General features: G+C 46.0%; 1 protein-coding gene across 5 annotated transcripts in view; it reads right to left on the reverse strand.

Moving 5' to 3' along the window:
* SLC26A4 (solute carrier family 26 member 4) overlaps positions 1 to 4,731 on the reverse strand; it is a 47,441-nt gene extending 42,710 nt beyond the window's left edge. For 3 of the 5 annotated variants that reach the window (XM_055300837.1, XM_055300835.1, XM_055300840.1), the window contains exons 1-3: positions 4,296 to 4,486; positions 3,572 to 3,738; positions 1,700 to 1,839 (exon numbers count right to left, since the gene is read on the reverse strand). In XM_055300837.1, the coding sequence (XP_055156812.1) occupies positions 1,700 to 1,839; positions 3,572 to 3,735 (304 nt within the window). In that variant the 5' untranslated portion in view covers positions 3,736 to 3,738; positions 4,296 to 4,486. Of the gene's footprint in view, positions 1 to 1,699; positions 1,840 to 3,571; positions 3,739 to 4,250; positions 4,487 to 4,694 lie in introns of those variants that run through there. The other 2 variants (XM_055300836.1, XM_055300838.1) reach the window with 2 other exon arrangements.
* Positions 4,732 to 14,896: the final 10,165 nt, after the last annotated feature.

The following is a 14,896-nucleotide window of genomic DNA, read 5'->3' on the forward strand; positions in this document are numbered from 1 at the left end:
TGAATGCAGGAATGGACCAGGTTCACCTCCCAGAAATTCGCCTTACAAAGATGACTTTACTGAGATAGAAAAGGGCTCAATGGATTTCTCATCTGTCTAACTAAGGGGTTAATAAATGTTTTCGTGAAGATTAAATGAGATAATTGGCCAAAGCCTCAGCATAGTGTCTGGTACTTAATAAACCGAATTAAAAGTAGGATTAATTCTTAGGCGGCCTATGAAAATTTGGGAGATAGAGCTTGAAATATCATTTTTCACATATAAGGGTGATTCATCATCAATCCTCTTCACTAAATGTTTAGGAGGCCATCTATTTTGTGCCAGTCTCTGTGCCGGGCACTAGCAAAGCAAACAGGAGTTGGATGGTTCCTGTCCCCCAGGAGTCACATGGTGTTGCTACGTCACAGCTTTTAAGAGTCCACTGTGCACGTGGGCACGTGGCATCATGGAACTTATGTGCTGCGCAGTCCACCTCTGTGGTTGAAAACACGGTTGGTCAGGCTGGAGCTGCACTGGGGGCCACAGAACATCCTCCTCTGTGGAAATCTACCGGGCTTGCTCTGAGTAACCCTGAGAGCTCTATGGGCAAAAGTTGGCTCATGACATTGCTCATCGACTGTTGCTACTAAGTTTTGAAATGGTCCATTTTCAAACCATCTTTCTACCCACATCCCCACCCAACTCTACTTCCCGTTTGACAATCTCAGACTTAACCTTCCCGGAAACTCCACTGTGGCAACTTGGCCTCCAGGAAGCCATTCCCAGTCCCCTAAAGCTGGGTGGTGAGCCTCTAAGCTGGCTCACCTCCTAGGCCTTGAACCCCTGTCCCTGCCTGTGTTGAACTGTCATTACCCACTTTCTCACGGGACCATGAGCTCCTTGAGAGCAGGTGGTACATTTTATTCATGTCAGCATACCTAGTGCCTGGAGCATATCAGATGCCCCCTAAAATTACAATAAATAAATGAGACTTCTGCTTTCATGGTCCAGGGGCTTTGTAGAGTTGGAGGGATAGCAGAAGGAAGACAATGGGGATGGGAGACAGAGGAGAATGCTCATACTGCTCTTCACCAAGTATGCAAACAGATTTCTAAGATGTTCATGGAAATATAAAGCCTGTTTAAAACAAAACACCTCTGTTAAGACATTTTGCCAGAGATTAAAATAAGAGGATGGATTAAAAAAAGGAAGGAGGACAGAAAAAAATGTTATGTACAACACTCTAGGCTAAAATACTTCCTTCACTTCCCCTTAAGCCACCTTCAAATTACAGGTCAAGACCCAAGTGTGGGATGCAAAATAATTTAATGGACGGCAATCATCATTTTAAAAATATAAGCAGAATAGAATAGGACAGAACGGAAACTATCAGAGTATATTGCTCGTAGTGAGGGTAGATATTATCTCACAAAACTTGAGGTAAGTGTGTGCAGATCTATTTCTTACTGTGACTTGTGGTCAGTAAAGGTTGGGAAGCCGCTGCTCAGGTGCTAGGGCTCTCCCTGAAGCCATGAAGGGTTTCCCAGGAGGAGAACTCTAAGGAAGAGGAAAGAAGAGGCAGATCTGTCCACTAAGGGGCTCTAGAGGAAAGATGAAGATCTCGAAGGGTAAGGAAACATTTGGTACAGCCTCCTGGGAGTCAGGAGCTGCTGGAGATTGTGACTCTCAATCACCTGGAAGCCAATCCACCAACACGTACCTTGCAGCGTGCCCACTAGCCCAGTACTAACTCCCGAGATGATGTCACTAAGCAGCCATTCCTTGATTCGGTATTTGGGGAGCCAGTCCAAGATGGGCAGGAGAGTCTTCAGCACACCAAGGCCTCTCTTCCTTGAACAACTGTCAAAAGGCAAGAAAAGTGGGTTTCCAATACCATCTCGGGCACGACCAATTGCAAAGCACAAAGTTTTGAGCAGGACTGGGCTGATCTTTACAACCGTTTGGAAAAAGAATAAGAATTGCATGGCAAATACCAACGCTGAAGTGCTTGCCATGCTTTTGCCAAGAACTCTATCTACCCTTATAAATGCCCTGTACTAGAAAACACAGGATTAAGTGTCGCCTCCCCCTCTCCCACCTTTGTAATCCTCTGAGAAAATATCCCCACACAAGGACCCATTTTCTAGACCAGCCACAGAACGATCAATGTGGAGTCTCTAAATGGAGATTAATTTTCAGACTTCTAACCCAGGCGCCTTCTCCTACTCCTTTTTTTTTTCTTTAAAGAAAAATAAACACACTCTCTTTATTTTGGCAACACAAACTTGGAGGCAGTTTATACAAAAATCTTAACATGATAAATGTACACTTTGTTGCGCCTTGCTATTTAGTATTTTCTAAATTCAGTATCCTATAGATAAAAGGGGAAAAATGTTAAGAGTGGGTGGTCATTATCCTCATTCAACTGAATTATTTAAATTATGACACAATTGGAAATTTTGACTTTTTCATATTAAGGAATTATTTTTTAGGTGTGATAAGGTAACTGCTTTTTTTTTTAAAGAGTCCCTAGACACATATACCAAAATATATACAGACAAAAAGATATGCTATAGGGGATGCCTGGGTGGCTCAGCGGTTTAGCTCCAGTCTTCAGCTCAGGGTGATCCTGGGGTCCCGGGATCGAGTCCTGAGTCAGGCTCCTGGCTTGGAGCCTTCTTCTCCCTCTGCCTGTGTCTCTGCCTCTCTCTCCCTCTCTGTGTCTCTCATGAATAAATAAAATAAAATCTTAAAAAAAAAAAGATACGGTATATAGGATTTGCTTTAAAAAAAAAATAGGGATGCCTGGGTGGCTCAGCGGCTGAGCATCTGCCTTCAGCTCAGGTGTGATCTGGGGTCCAGGGATCGAGTCCTGTGTCCGCCTCCCTGCAGGGAACCTGCTTCTCCCTCTGCCTGTGTCTCTGCCTCTGTGTGTGTGTGTGTGTGTGTCTCATAAATAAATAAAATCTTTTTTAAAAAATAGAATGAGGACAAGTGGGTGGAGAGAGAGAGAGACCTGGTCCTTGAAACGGAGTGATGGGTAAAAACATGGAGAGGGCTTCATTATACTACGTCTACTTGTGTATATACTTATGTCCTATAATAAAAGATTCTTTGGGCCCCCGGTGGCTCAGCGGTTGAGCGCCAGCCTGCAGCCCAGGGTGTGATCCTGGAGTCCCGGTATCGAGTCCGACGTCGGGCTCCCTGCAGGGAGCCTGCTTCTCCCTCTGCCTGTGTCTCTGCCTCTCTCTCCCTGCGTCTCTCATAAATAATAAATGAAATCTTAAAAAAAAAAAAAAGATTCTTAAAACCAAAGAAAATCTGGCAGCAGGTGACAGTTGTCTAGCTCCTGTCGTGGTAGCTGGGCACAGGTGGCCCGTTGGCGGCTGGGGAGGATGCAGGGCTCCCTGGGGGTCCCGCTGCCCCAGGGAGGCCCGAGCCTGGGCGTACACTGGGCGCCGCTGGGTCCCGGCCCGCAGCCCGCGCCTCCCGGGGCGCCTCCCGGGGCGGAGAACGGTGGAGCCACCCCGAGAGCGGGAAGGCCGGCGGCCCCGCAGGCTGGCGACGCCCCCCGCGCCCCGGCCCGCGCTACCTGCAGCCGCGGGCCAGGCTCTCCCGCAGCGTCTTGCGCTCCTGCAGGCGCCGCTCGTGCTGCTGCTGGAAGGCGAGTTCGCTGAACACCGGCCGCGACACCACGTAGCTGCAGCTGTACTCGGGGAGCGGGGGCGGCTCCAGCCGGCTGCCCGGCGCTTCCATGACCTGCGGAGGCGGGGGCGCCGCGGGGCCGGGAAGGAGCGGCCCGGCGGGGAGGAGGGGACCGCGCGTCAGCCGCCGCCCGGCGCCCCCTGCGGCCGCCCAGCCCGGGGCCCGGCCGCGCACCTGCCGCCTTGCCGGGGGCCCGGGGGTCCGTTACCCGCACCTGCTGCCCTGCCGGGGTCCCGCGGTCGCGTCGCCCGCACCTGCTGCCCCGGGGTCCCGTCGCCCACACCTGCTGCCCTGCCGGGGTCCCGCTGTTCCGTCGCCCGCACCTGCTGCCCCGTCGCCCGCACCTGCTGCCCCGGGGTCCCGTCGCCCGCACCTGCTGCCCTGCCGGCTGCCCCGTCGATCGCACCTGCTGGCCCGGGGTCCCGGGGTCCCGTCGCCCGCACCTGCTGCCCCGTCGCCCGCACCTGCTGCCCCGGGCGTCCCCGTCGCCCGCACCTGCTGGCCCGGCCGGTCCCGCGCCCGGTCCCGGTCCCCGTCGCCCGCACCTGCTGCCCCGTCGCCCGCACCTGCTGGCCCGGGGTCCCGGGATCCCGGGGTCCCGCCGCCCGCACCTGCCGCCCTGCCCGGGGTCCCGGGGCTCCGGGGCTCGACCCAGCCCCCGCCCGCCGGCCGCCGGGGCGCTGTCCGCGTCCTGAAATCTCCCCCAAAGCCCGGCGGGAGCCCGCGCTCCTCTCGCGCGGCGCCGACCCAGGGCGCAGCTCCGGCCCCCGGGCTGGGCGTGGAGACGTCAGGCCCCGGTCCCCGGGTCCCCAGGCAAATTCCAGCGGCGGTCGCCGTCCCGCCGGGGGCCGCGTCGGGGCAGGTGCAGTGCCCTGGCGCCGGCCCCCCGCCCCCGCCCCCGCAGACGAGGCCGCGGGGCCCTGCCCGACCGACCCCCGCGCGGGGCCGGCCGCTGGCGGGGCTCCCGGGGGAGCGGGGCGGGGCGGGGCGGCGGCGGCCCGGCCGCTCACCTGTTCCGGCTGCGGGCCCGCCGGGAGTGCCCCCGGGCCGCCGCGCCGCCGCCTTTATAGCGTCGCACGAGGCCGGGACACGTTTTATTTATGGAGCAACAGAGACACCTGAGTCGGAAAGAGGGACGCGGAGGCAGCCGCCCTTCCCCCCTCCCGCACGCTTTCCCCTTCCCGGAGCCGGAGGCCGGGGCTCGGGCCCGCGCCACCTCCCCCAGCCGCGCGGGCCGCCAGGTCGGGGCGCGGGGGCGGGCTCGGGCCGGAGCGACCGCGGGGGCCCCCCTCCCCCAGGCGGCGCGGTCCCGAGGCGGCGGGGGGGGGGGGCTGCGGGGACTCGAGGGTTTACTCCTGGACTCTGGGTTGGTTGTGCCCGCGCTCCTGCGGGCCTGTGTGCTGCTCTCACGGCCGAAACCAGGGGGCTCGGGATGCTCAGCGCTGCAGCATCTGCCCCCGGCCCAGGGCGTGACCCCGGGTCCCGGGATCGAGGCCCGCGTCGGGCTCCCTGCGTGGAGCCCGCTGCTCCCTCGGCCTGTGTCTCTGCCTCTCTCTCTCTCTCTCTCTCTCTCTCTCTCTGTTTCTCATGAATAAATAAAATCTTAAAAAAAAAAAAAACAAAAACAAAAAAACCCACAAGGGCCTCCCTTTCCTACCCCTGCTGACTCTCTGGTTCTATCTTCCTTCTCAGTCATCTGGGCAACTAAGGAAGGGATCGCGGGACTGGACAGGGATGGAGACTGGCAGGCAGTGGGGGGAGTGGGGTCTGTCCTACCGCAGCAGGGTTCAGATCCTGCTGGGATGGATTCGCTAAAACTGACTGCCGCAGGTGAAGATGAAGGATGGTGAAGATGAAGGATGGGAGAGTAAACGGGAAGACTCTATCCTGACTGCCAGGGCTCCGAAGTAAATACCCAAGCGACTGCAAAAGAGACTGTGGACCTTCTGGGCACAGCCTGCAGTTGCTTAGCTGGAAAATGCAGACCAAGACAATTCTTTAAACTGCAGGAAACAGAACTCCTCTGGGGAGAACCCTAGTGTAAATTCCCTGTAATTGTATTCCACACGGTGTGATCATGTGCATTTTCCTGATAAATGACTGAGTCAACAGCTTTCAACAGATGCGCAAAAAACTTACTTGATTCTTAAATAGGGTTAAGGAGTGCCTGGCTGACTCAGTTGAAAGAGCATGCGACTCTTATTTAATCTCGGGGTCCTGAATTCAAGCCCTAAGCTGTTGAGTGTAGAGATGACTTCAAATAAGTAAAACGAATACACTTTAAACGAAGAACCATTGAAGGGACCCAAAAAATAAAAATCAAGATCATGAACTTGAGAATTCTTATCCACTCACAGGGGAGGATTTGCTTGTACAGTTGACCCTTGAACAACACGGCTTTGAACTACACAGGACCACCCACCTATATGTGGAAATTTTCTCACGAGTACAGTACAATACTGTAAATGTGTTGTCTCTTGTGATTTTCTTAACATTTTCCTTTATCTACCTTCATGTAAGAATACAGTGTATAATACGTAAGTCACAGATAATATGTGTCAATTGACACAATTGACACAATTGACTGATGGCGTTACCGTACGGTTAAGGCTTCCAATCAAGAGTAGGCTCTTTGGGGAACCCCGGGTGGCTCAGCGGTTTAGCGCCCCAGGCGTGATTCTGGGGACCCAGGATGGAGTCCCATGTTGGGCTCCCTGCGTTGGAGCCTGCTTCTCCCTCTGCCTGTGTCTCTGCCTCTCTCTCTGTGTCTCTCATGAATAAAGAAATAAAATCTTAAAAAAAAAATAGTAGGCTGTTCGTAGCCAAGTTTCTGAAGAATCCTCCAGCTTACTGGAGGATTTTCAACTCCACAGGGTTTGGAACCTATAACACCCATGTTGTTCCAGAGTCAACTATGTATACCATTGGTTCTTAACTAAGGGCTATCTTGCCCTTCAGGGCATTGGGTAATGTCTAGGACATTTTTGTTGTCACGCCTGATGGTATGCTACTGAAAACTAGTGGATGAAGGCCAGGGATGCTATTAAACATCCTGTGATGGGGTTCGAAGGCCCTCTAAGGTTCTGTAGTTATTTAAAATATACTTCTTGAGGCACCTGGGTGGCTCAGTGGTTGAGCGGCTGCCTCTGGCTCGGCGTGATCCCGGGGGTTCTAGGATTAAGTTTCACATGGGGCTCCCTGCAGGGAGCCTGCCTCTCCCTCTGCCTGTGTCTCTGCCTCCCTCTCTGTGTTTTTTCTCATGAATAAATAAAATATTTAAAAATAAATAAAATATACTTATATTACTAAATTGCTACATGTACTAAACATACGCATCTCTCTCCAAACATATATATTCATATATGTATGGTGTATAGGCATCGTATAGTGTTTGTGTATACAGTGCACGGGCATTTTCTATAAGTGACACATTGTTGGACGTGTAACTCAACTACACTGAAATAGAGGCAAATATTTGTCTTAAAATAAATTCAGAATGTTTCTATTCTATACACCCTCACACTTAGCTTCAAGCTCCTTAAAACTCTCTCTCCTCCATGAACATTCCTTGATGCTCTCAGGCAGCATTAATCCAGTCCCTTTTCTGAATTCTCTTGGCCCCTTATCTGATTCTCTTTTAAGATGCCTTTCGCTATCTACCTTGGTATCCTGATTCTGTTTTCATACAAGTCTTATCTCCCTCTCTAGACCAAAACTTCTTCTTTTGGGAGAGCAAAACTTTTTGAAGGCAAGTATTATGCTTCCCTCAACCATCATTACCTTCTATAATGTTTTCTAAGCAGATATACTCATACCCCAAACATATTTCTTTAAAAAATGAAAACTTAAATTATATGTTGGTCTACAACTTTTTAAAAAAATTAAGTCTATGTCACTCATATCTTCCAGGGGAGTATATGGGGATTTTTCCTTTTGTCAATGGCTGCCTGGGATTTCATATCATCAGTTCATATAATTGGTTCCACGGTCGCTCATCTAGGTGACTCACAATTCTTAGTTTATTTGGACGCTCTATGCAAATACAGATGTAACCCACATCCCATTCTGAAACTTCTGCTCCCTGTTACGTGCTCTTTTGAACCCTTGCAGTCTGGGCCAGTCAGCTCTGCGGACCACTCGTATCGGAACTTAGTGGTGGTTTGGTGGTGGTGGTAGTGATCAAACAAATAAGGAGTGGGGCAGAGATGTCAGAAGGACACAGGAGAGAATAGACTATCAACTTACACTAGAAGGCAAAGTAGCTTCCCTTGGAGAATAGAATTATTCTTTGAACCGCATCTTTCTATATAAGAATTTGGTTTAATAATCATCACACCGTAGTAAGTGCTGCCTGTACCTGGTTAAAGATATTGTTTTCTTCTGTTAAATGCCTTTTCCTTTTTTTTTTAAGATTTTTTTTCATTTTTTTTCTTACCTTTTTCTTTTCTTTCTTTCTTTCTTTTCTTCTTTTTATTTTTATTTTTTTTTTACAAACCCATGTGTTGAGAGATGACTTTTAATAGATCGCAGCAAGGGAATCTGCTCTGCTACCTGTGAAACCCCAAAACAGAAGCAGGTTGTGTACAAAGGGATGTACTCATTTATTTGAGAGACAGAGGGAGAGAGCAAGAGCAGTGTGGTGGGGGAGAGAGGCAGAGGGAGACTCCTTAAGTAGACTCCCCACTGAGCACGGAGTGGGGGTAGAGGAGACTTGATCCCAGGACTCCAAGATCATGACCTGAGCCAAAATCAAGAACCCGTGGCTCCATCAAGTGAGCCACCCAGGTGCCTTTTAAATGCTTTTTCTAAGAAAGAAAGAAATGGTGCATGGACAGAATGGCATCTCCCTTACAGGTTTCTATAAAAGTAGAGGATTGCTTTTCTCATAGGTCTGAATTTGGTTGTCTTTTAAAACAGTGAGGAGTAGGATGTGATAACAGCTTGCTCTCCCTGTCGATTTACTTGTTATATTAAACACCTCAAATTACTCATTTAGGCTTTACCAACCAAGCTTCACCTGGTTCACACAGAGGTGGGTGGTTCTTATTTATCAGAATTTAATCATTTCCAGGACTTCTTTCCAAAGAGATAATGCGTCACCTCAAAATAAATGTTAGACAATGTTATTGCTACTTTCCAGCACTTATTTAGTAGTTAATGCTGATTTAAAATGCATTTCTTGGGCAGCCTGGGTGGCTCAGTGGTTTAGCGCCACCCTCAGCCCAGGGCCTCATCCTGGAGACCTGGGATCGAGTCCCATGTCTGGTTCCCCACAGGGAGCCTGCTTCTCCCTCTGCCTGTGTCTCTGCCTCTCTATGTGTCTCTCATGAATAAATAAATAAAATATTTAAAAATAAAATGCATTTCTTATTTACCATTTAGGTATTTGAAGTGTAAGACAAACTATTAGAGCTACATACTCACTATTAGAGCTACATACCCGCTCATTCATTCATTCATTTGTTCATTCAAGGATTTATTAAGAATTGATTAGTGCTGTCCATGGATATAATAATGAACAAAAAAAAGAAGCATAGAAACTGGTCTCATAACTGGGTGCAGCAGATATTCATCAAATAGTCACAAAATGTATACATTATTTTACATTACTGATTCTTAAATGCACATTTTTCACATTTTATTAGGACTCATCTTATAATTGATTGTATCCTGTAGTTCAAAGAGTAGAACTTTTTTTGCCTTTTTTTTTTTTTGCAGTTTTTTACTTTTTCTGGTCCAGAGGGCAAATTTATGATGTAAATTCTTACTTTCTTCTCTTCAATTTTTTAATTCTCTAATCAGAATAAGTGCAAACTACTGGAAATCCCATGTCCCAAATCTGGTTTCAGAAGAAACCTCAATTTTGATGTTTATCATCTTCTACTTTTGAATTGTAATGTGTGTAGCTCATTTATTATTTTTTTCTGTAAAATTGAATTGAGTCACTTCTGTTTGGAGTCAGCGTTTGGAACTCACTGTTGTTCACATTGCAAAGAGAAACACTGTTCACATCTCAGGCTGGTGTTGGTGATCAGTAGAAAGTCTGAAAAATAAGCTGCCTGGGAAAGTGGCCATTTTCGCTGGGAAAATCAAGTCTAATCCTGAGCATTTATTTTCATTTTGCTTGTTGACTTTCTCGACAATAGATGCTAAATTTCTGCCATATTTATATGCAAAGAGAACTTTCACTCACCTTTCTGATCTTTCCTCTGAACAACTGATTGAGCTTCCTTTCAATTACCATACAATTTCATATTCAATAATTCTACATTTGTTCCCTGAATGTTACTTTTCCCCCCTCTCCAGATACAAGATATGCTGCTTGATGACAGAAATCATATGGATATGTCTTTTATACAACTAAAAAATGAGACATGCCTATAAGTGGACAAATTAAAAATATATTAAAATAGAAAACAGCAATCACTTCCTTTCCCATTGCCCGAGATAATCACTGTTAAACTTTGATTATCTCCTGCTTGTCTTTTTTTGTTGTTTTCCTATCTGTAGTCTTCTTTTGTATCTCTACACAATACCTTGGCAAATCATGATGATGTAATAGGAAATGAAGAAATACTTGTGACATTATTGATTGGTTGATCTTTAATGAGGTAATCTTGAGAAATTGTTAGGTAGGAATGAAACTAAAAAACTGAGAATCCATGCTTTAAAAAAAAGAATTCTTTCTAAGACTGTGTGGCCATGCATTCCAATTTAAAACAACTTTCAGGGACACCTGGGTGGCTCAGCAGTTGGGTGGCTGCCTTCTGGTGCAGTCATGATCCTGGGATCCAGGATCCAGTCCCACATCAGGCTCCCTGTGAGGAGCCTGCTTCTCCCTCTGCCTATGTCTCTGCCTCTCTCTCTCTCTCTCTCTTTATCTCTCATGAATAAATAAATAAATATTTAAAAAATAATAAAACAACTTTCAGTGTCACTAAAAATGTTTTTTTATATAATTCTGTAATGTCTCAGATAGTAGAGGAAGAACCACATTCTTTAATATGAGTCCAAATTTGACATGTTGGAAATTTGTCCCTCATAGCATGAAATTTTAAAGTTATCTTTGCACATTTTGTCCTGTGGTTTCTCAGTAGAGAGAGAAAAGAGAAAATTAAGGAATGTGGCGTGTTGTCGAGTAGGATGTTTAGGTATTCCATTCACTCGTTCATCTACCCATCCATTTATTCTTTCATTTGGTGAGTATTTATTGAACCCCCCTACATGTGTCGGACCCCATCCTAAGTGTTAGGGATACAGTGAGCAGGTCTGATAAAGTTCCTGGCACCAAAGAACTTCTACTCCCATGGGGGGACAGTGACTATAAGCAAATACATAAATCAGATAATATTCTAGTTGTGATGAAATCTATGGGAGAAATAAACAGAATGATGTCACGTGGAATTGCTGATGGGGAAAATGCACAGCGCAGAGAGTGGGGGAGGACTGCTTTAAACAAGGTGATGTCATCGGAAGAGAGATCTGAAAGATGAGGAGACAGCCTTCCTGGAAAAGGAACAGCAGATGCAAAATCCTGAGTCAGGAAAGAGCAGGCTATGCTTGGGAAATGAAAATGAAGGCAGTGTGGCTGTAACCCAGGAAAGTCAGATCTAGAGATAGCAAACTGGGAGCCCTCCGCAGTAGTATGCAGCAATTACACACAGGCATTTCGGGAGGGGAGGAACCGACAAGGCCAGATAAAAGGGCCAACGCCAAGCCCTTGAGAGGTCATAAAGGAGAATGAAAGACCTCTTTTCTTCTGTAAGATGCAGTTGATCCTTGGATTCAGGTGGCTAGGAAAAAAAAAATCTCGAATACTTTGACCTCTTGGGGGGACGAGGGTAACAGGGTGACAGGCACTAAGGAGGGTACCTGATGGGATGAGCACTGGGTGTTATTACGCAACTGATGAGTCACTAAACTCCACCTCTGAAACTAATAATAGAGTATATGTTAATTAGTTGAATTTAAATAAAATAAAATACCTTGAACTCTTTGGAGAACTATTTTCTGAATAAAGTTGTGCTGGTAGCTGTGTTTTTAAATGACACGTATAAAAGGGAAAAAATTTAGTATTTAGAATTTATTCAATTGTTTCTAATTACTGCATGTATGACTAATTACTTTTGGGGGGCTGATGGTGCCTTACACTCAGTAGGTTCTCCTCAGTAGTTAAGATAAGTCATGTTACATCTGAGCAGACATTGATCCAGCCAATGACTCTAACTGCTTTTGGTAGAAAACAACAGCATATTATCTGGGACAGTTTACCTTTCTCTTTTTCTGGCTGGCTGATCGCTACTTTGCTTTATTAAAAAAAATGGTTTTTAAAATTATTTATACTCCCTCTATTGAACTACAAATTAGTAAGAACACAATCCTAGAATCTGAGAATTCTTCATTAAAAAGCAAGCCTTAAATATCGAGAGAGAAAGCCTATCATACAGAAAGGGACAGATTGGTAGAATGAGCAGAGAAGGAAGATGAGGGAGGTTGAAGACAAAGAATCAAAGGACTGGGAACGGGGATCCCTGGGTGGCTCAGCGGTTCAGTGCCTGCCTTTGGCCCAGGGCGTGATCCTGGAGTCCTGGGATCCAGTACCACATCGGGCTCCCTGCATGGAGCCTGCTTCTCCCTCTGCCTGTGTCTCTGCCTCTCTCTCTCTCTCTCTCTCTCTCTCTCTATATATATATATATATATATATATATATATATATATATAATAAAATCTTTTTTTAAAGAAAAAAAAAAGGACTGAGAAGAACAGGGTGGAAATTTATGGCGTTATTTCCACTGAATGTGCCATATTACCCAGTGTGGTATGACTTGAAAACTGAACTGCTTTTGAGCAGAAGAATTTCCTTGAGGTGGATATTGTTATTCCCATTTTACAGATGAGGAAGTACACATAGAAAGGTTAAGTAATTTGCCCAAGATCACACAGTTTGGCTGACCTGGAATATGAACCCAAGCAGTTTGACTACAAAGCTGACCTTCTTAAAATTCCACCTTCTTCTGGAGAAAGAGCTTACCTCTGGAGAGCTTTGGCCTTGTCGGTTCCTCTCACCACTATATCTTGAATTTCTAGTCCTATCTTCTCCATTCATCCTAGGCTTCATTCGTGGTCCCTCTGCTAGGTTTCAGTGTTTAACTCCTCTCTTTGGATATAATATTTTAAAGTGTGATTTGCACGGACAATAGATAGGGGGTACTAATAAAGTTGATAGATAGACATAAACATGGAAGGGAACCCGAAATGATTAATAGATGAAAAGAAAAAAGGCAAGGTGAAGGAAGTGTGTATAGCATGCTCATAGTCATATCAAGGAAAGGAATATACATTTGTGTATATTAGTCAGAGTCCAAGCAACAAAGCATAAGACCTGAAAGACAGTTAATAAAGGGACTGTTTATAGAAGTGTGGGCAGGTCATGGAAAATCAACAAGGCAGTGGTGAAGCACCTAAGGGCTAGCTGACGGGAGCTGTCAGCTGTCTCCTGTCTGAGAAGACAGCTGCCAGCATTTCTAGCCTGAGGGAAGAGGAGGTGGGAGCTCTTACCACAACCCTGAGGGTAGGAGAGGGCCGGCTGCCCAGCAGGAACTGTGGCCCTTAATAAAGGAATGGAAGCAGGCCAACAAGGAAGAAGCTTGGGGAATAAATATCCAGATTTCTCCGCTTCCTTACCTCTCATCTTTTGCTGGTTGGATCTTCCCCACCCCTTCTTTCTCCATTGCCCAAAATCTACTGGAAGAAGCCAGACAGCTAAGGAGCCAGACAGTTTGTTCATTTGCTCCTACGGTCAGTCGTCAGGGCACAGAGCAGAGTAGAGAAAGAATAGTGAGGGGTGAATTGACAATATCTCTGCATATAAACAGAGTATTTCAAAAAAATTAAAAAATAGAGTATTTCTAGAAAGACCCATCAGAAACAAGGTTCTGATGGAAGCAAGGGACTTTTTAAACAATACATTTTATTTTTAGAACAGTTTTTTATTCACAGAAAAACTGAGAGGATACTATGGAAGAGTGACCATATACCGTATAGCCTGTTTTTCCTATTGGCACCTAAAATTTCTATGGTATACTTGCCGTATTAAAAAAAAAAAAACAATATTGAGGGCAGCCTCAGTGGCTTAGCGTGGTTTAGTGCCGCCTTCAGCCCAGGGCATGATGCTGGAGACCCGGGATCGAGTCCCATGTTGGGCTCCCTGCATGGAGCCTGCTTCTCCCTCTGCCTGTGTCTCTGCCTCTCTCTCTCTCTCTCCCTTTCTCATGAATAAATAAATAAAATCTTTAAAAAATATATTGATATGTTATTATTACCTAAAATCAACGGTTTGTTCGTATTTCCTTAGTTTTTGCCAAATGTTAGTTTTCTGTTCCAGGATACCACATTACATTTCTTGTTTCCTTAGGCTCTTCTTGGCTGTGACAGTTTCTCAGACTTCTTTTGTTTTTGATGACCTTGACATTTTTGAGGGAATCCTAGTTAAATATTTTGTAGGATGCTTCTGAATTGGAATTTATCTGATTTTTCTCAGACTAGTATTATGCTTTTTTGGGGGAGGGAAACCATACAGGTCAAGAGCTATTTTTATCATATCAAGGATACACAGTATCAGTATGACTTATCATTGTTGATACAGTATTGACCTTGGTCACCTGGATAAAGTAGTGTTTGTTAGGTTCTCCACTGTAAAGTGACTCTCTCTCCCCCTACGCCCTTTCTATAATCTCTTTGAAAAGAAGTCACTATAAACTGGCCACACTTAAAGAGTGGGGAGTTAACCTCCATCTCCTTGAGGGTGGAGTTATTTATATAGATAACTTAGAATTCTTCTGTAAGAGAGATTTGTGTCACCCCCCCTTTATTAATTTATTCAATTATTTATGTCAGTATGTAATCATGACTTTTTTTACTTTGTATTATAATCTAATACTACTTTATTTTGTTGATCAAATTATTCCAGCTTTGGCTTTGAAAGCTCTTTCATTTGGCTCCCAAATGTCTTTATCAATGTAGGGTAGTTTTTGTTTTTGGAGTACTTCCTTACTTTCTGTCATTGCAAGGTGCTCTAGGTTTACCACCACTACTACTACTTCTTCTTCTTCTTTTCTTCTCCTTCTTCTCCTTCTCCTCCTCCTCCTCCTCCTCCTCCTCCTCCTCCTCCTCCTCCTCCTTCTTCTTCTTCTTCTTCTTCTTCTTCTTCTT

The sequence above is a fragment of the Nyctereutes procyonoides genome, unplaced genomic scaffold, assembly GCF_905146905.1.
Source record: "Nyctereutes procyonoides isolate TBG_1078 unplaced genomic scaffold, NYPRO_anot_genome, whole genome shotgun sequence".
In the NCBI taxonomy this organism is placed as follows: Eukaryota; Metazoa; Chordata; class Mammalia; order Carnivora; family Canidae; genus Nyctereutes; species Nyctereutes procyonoides.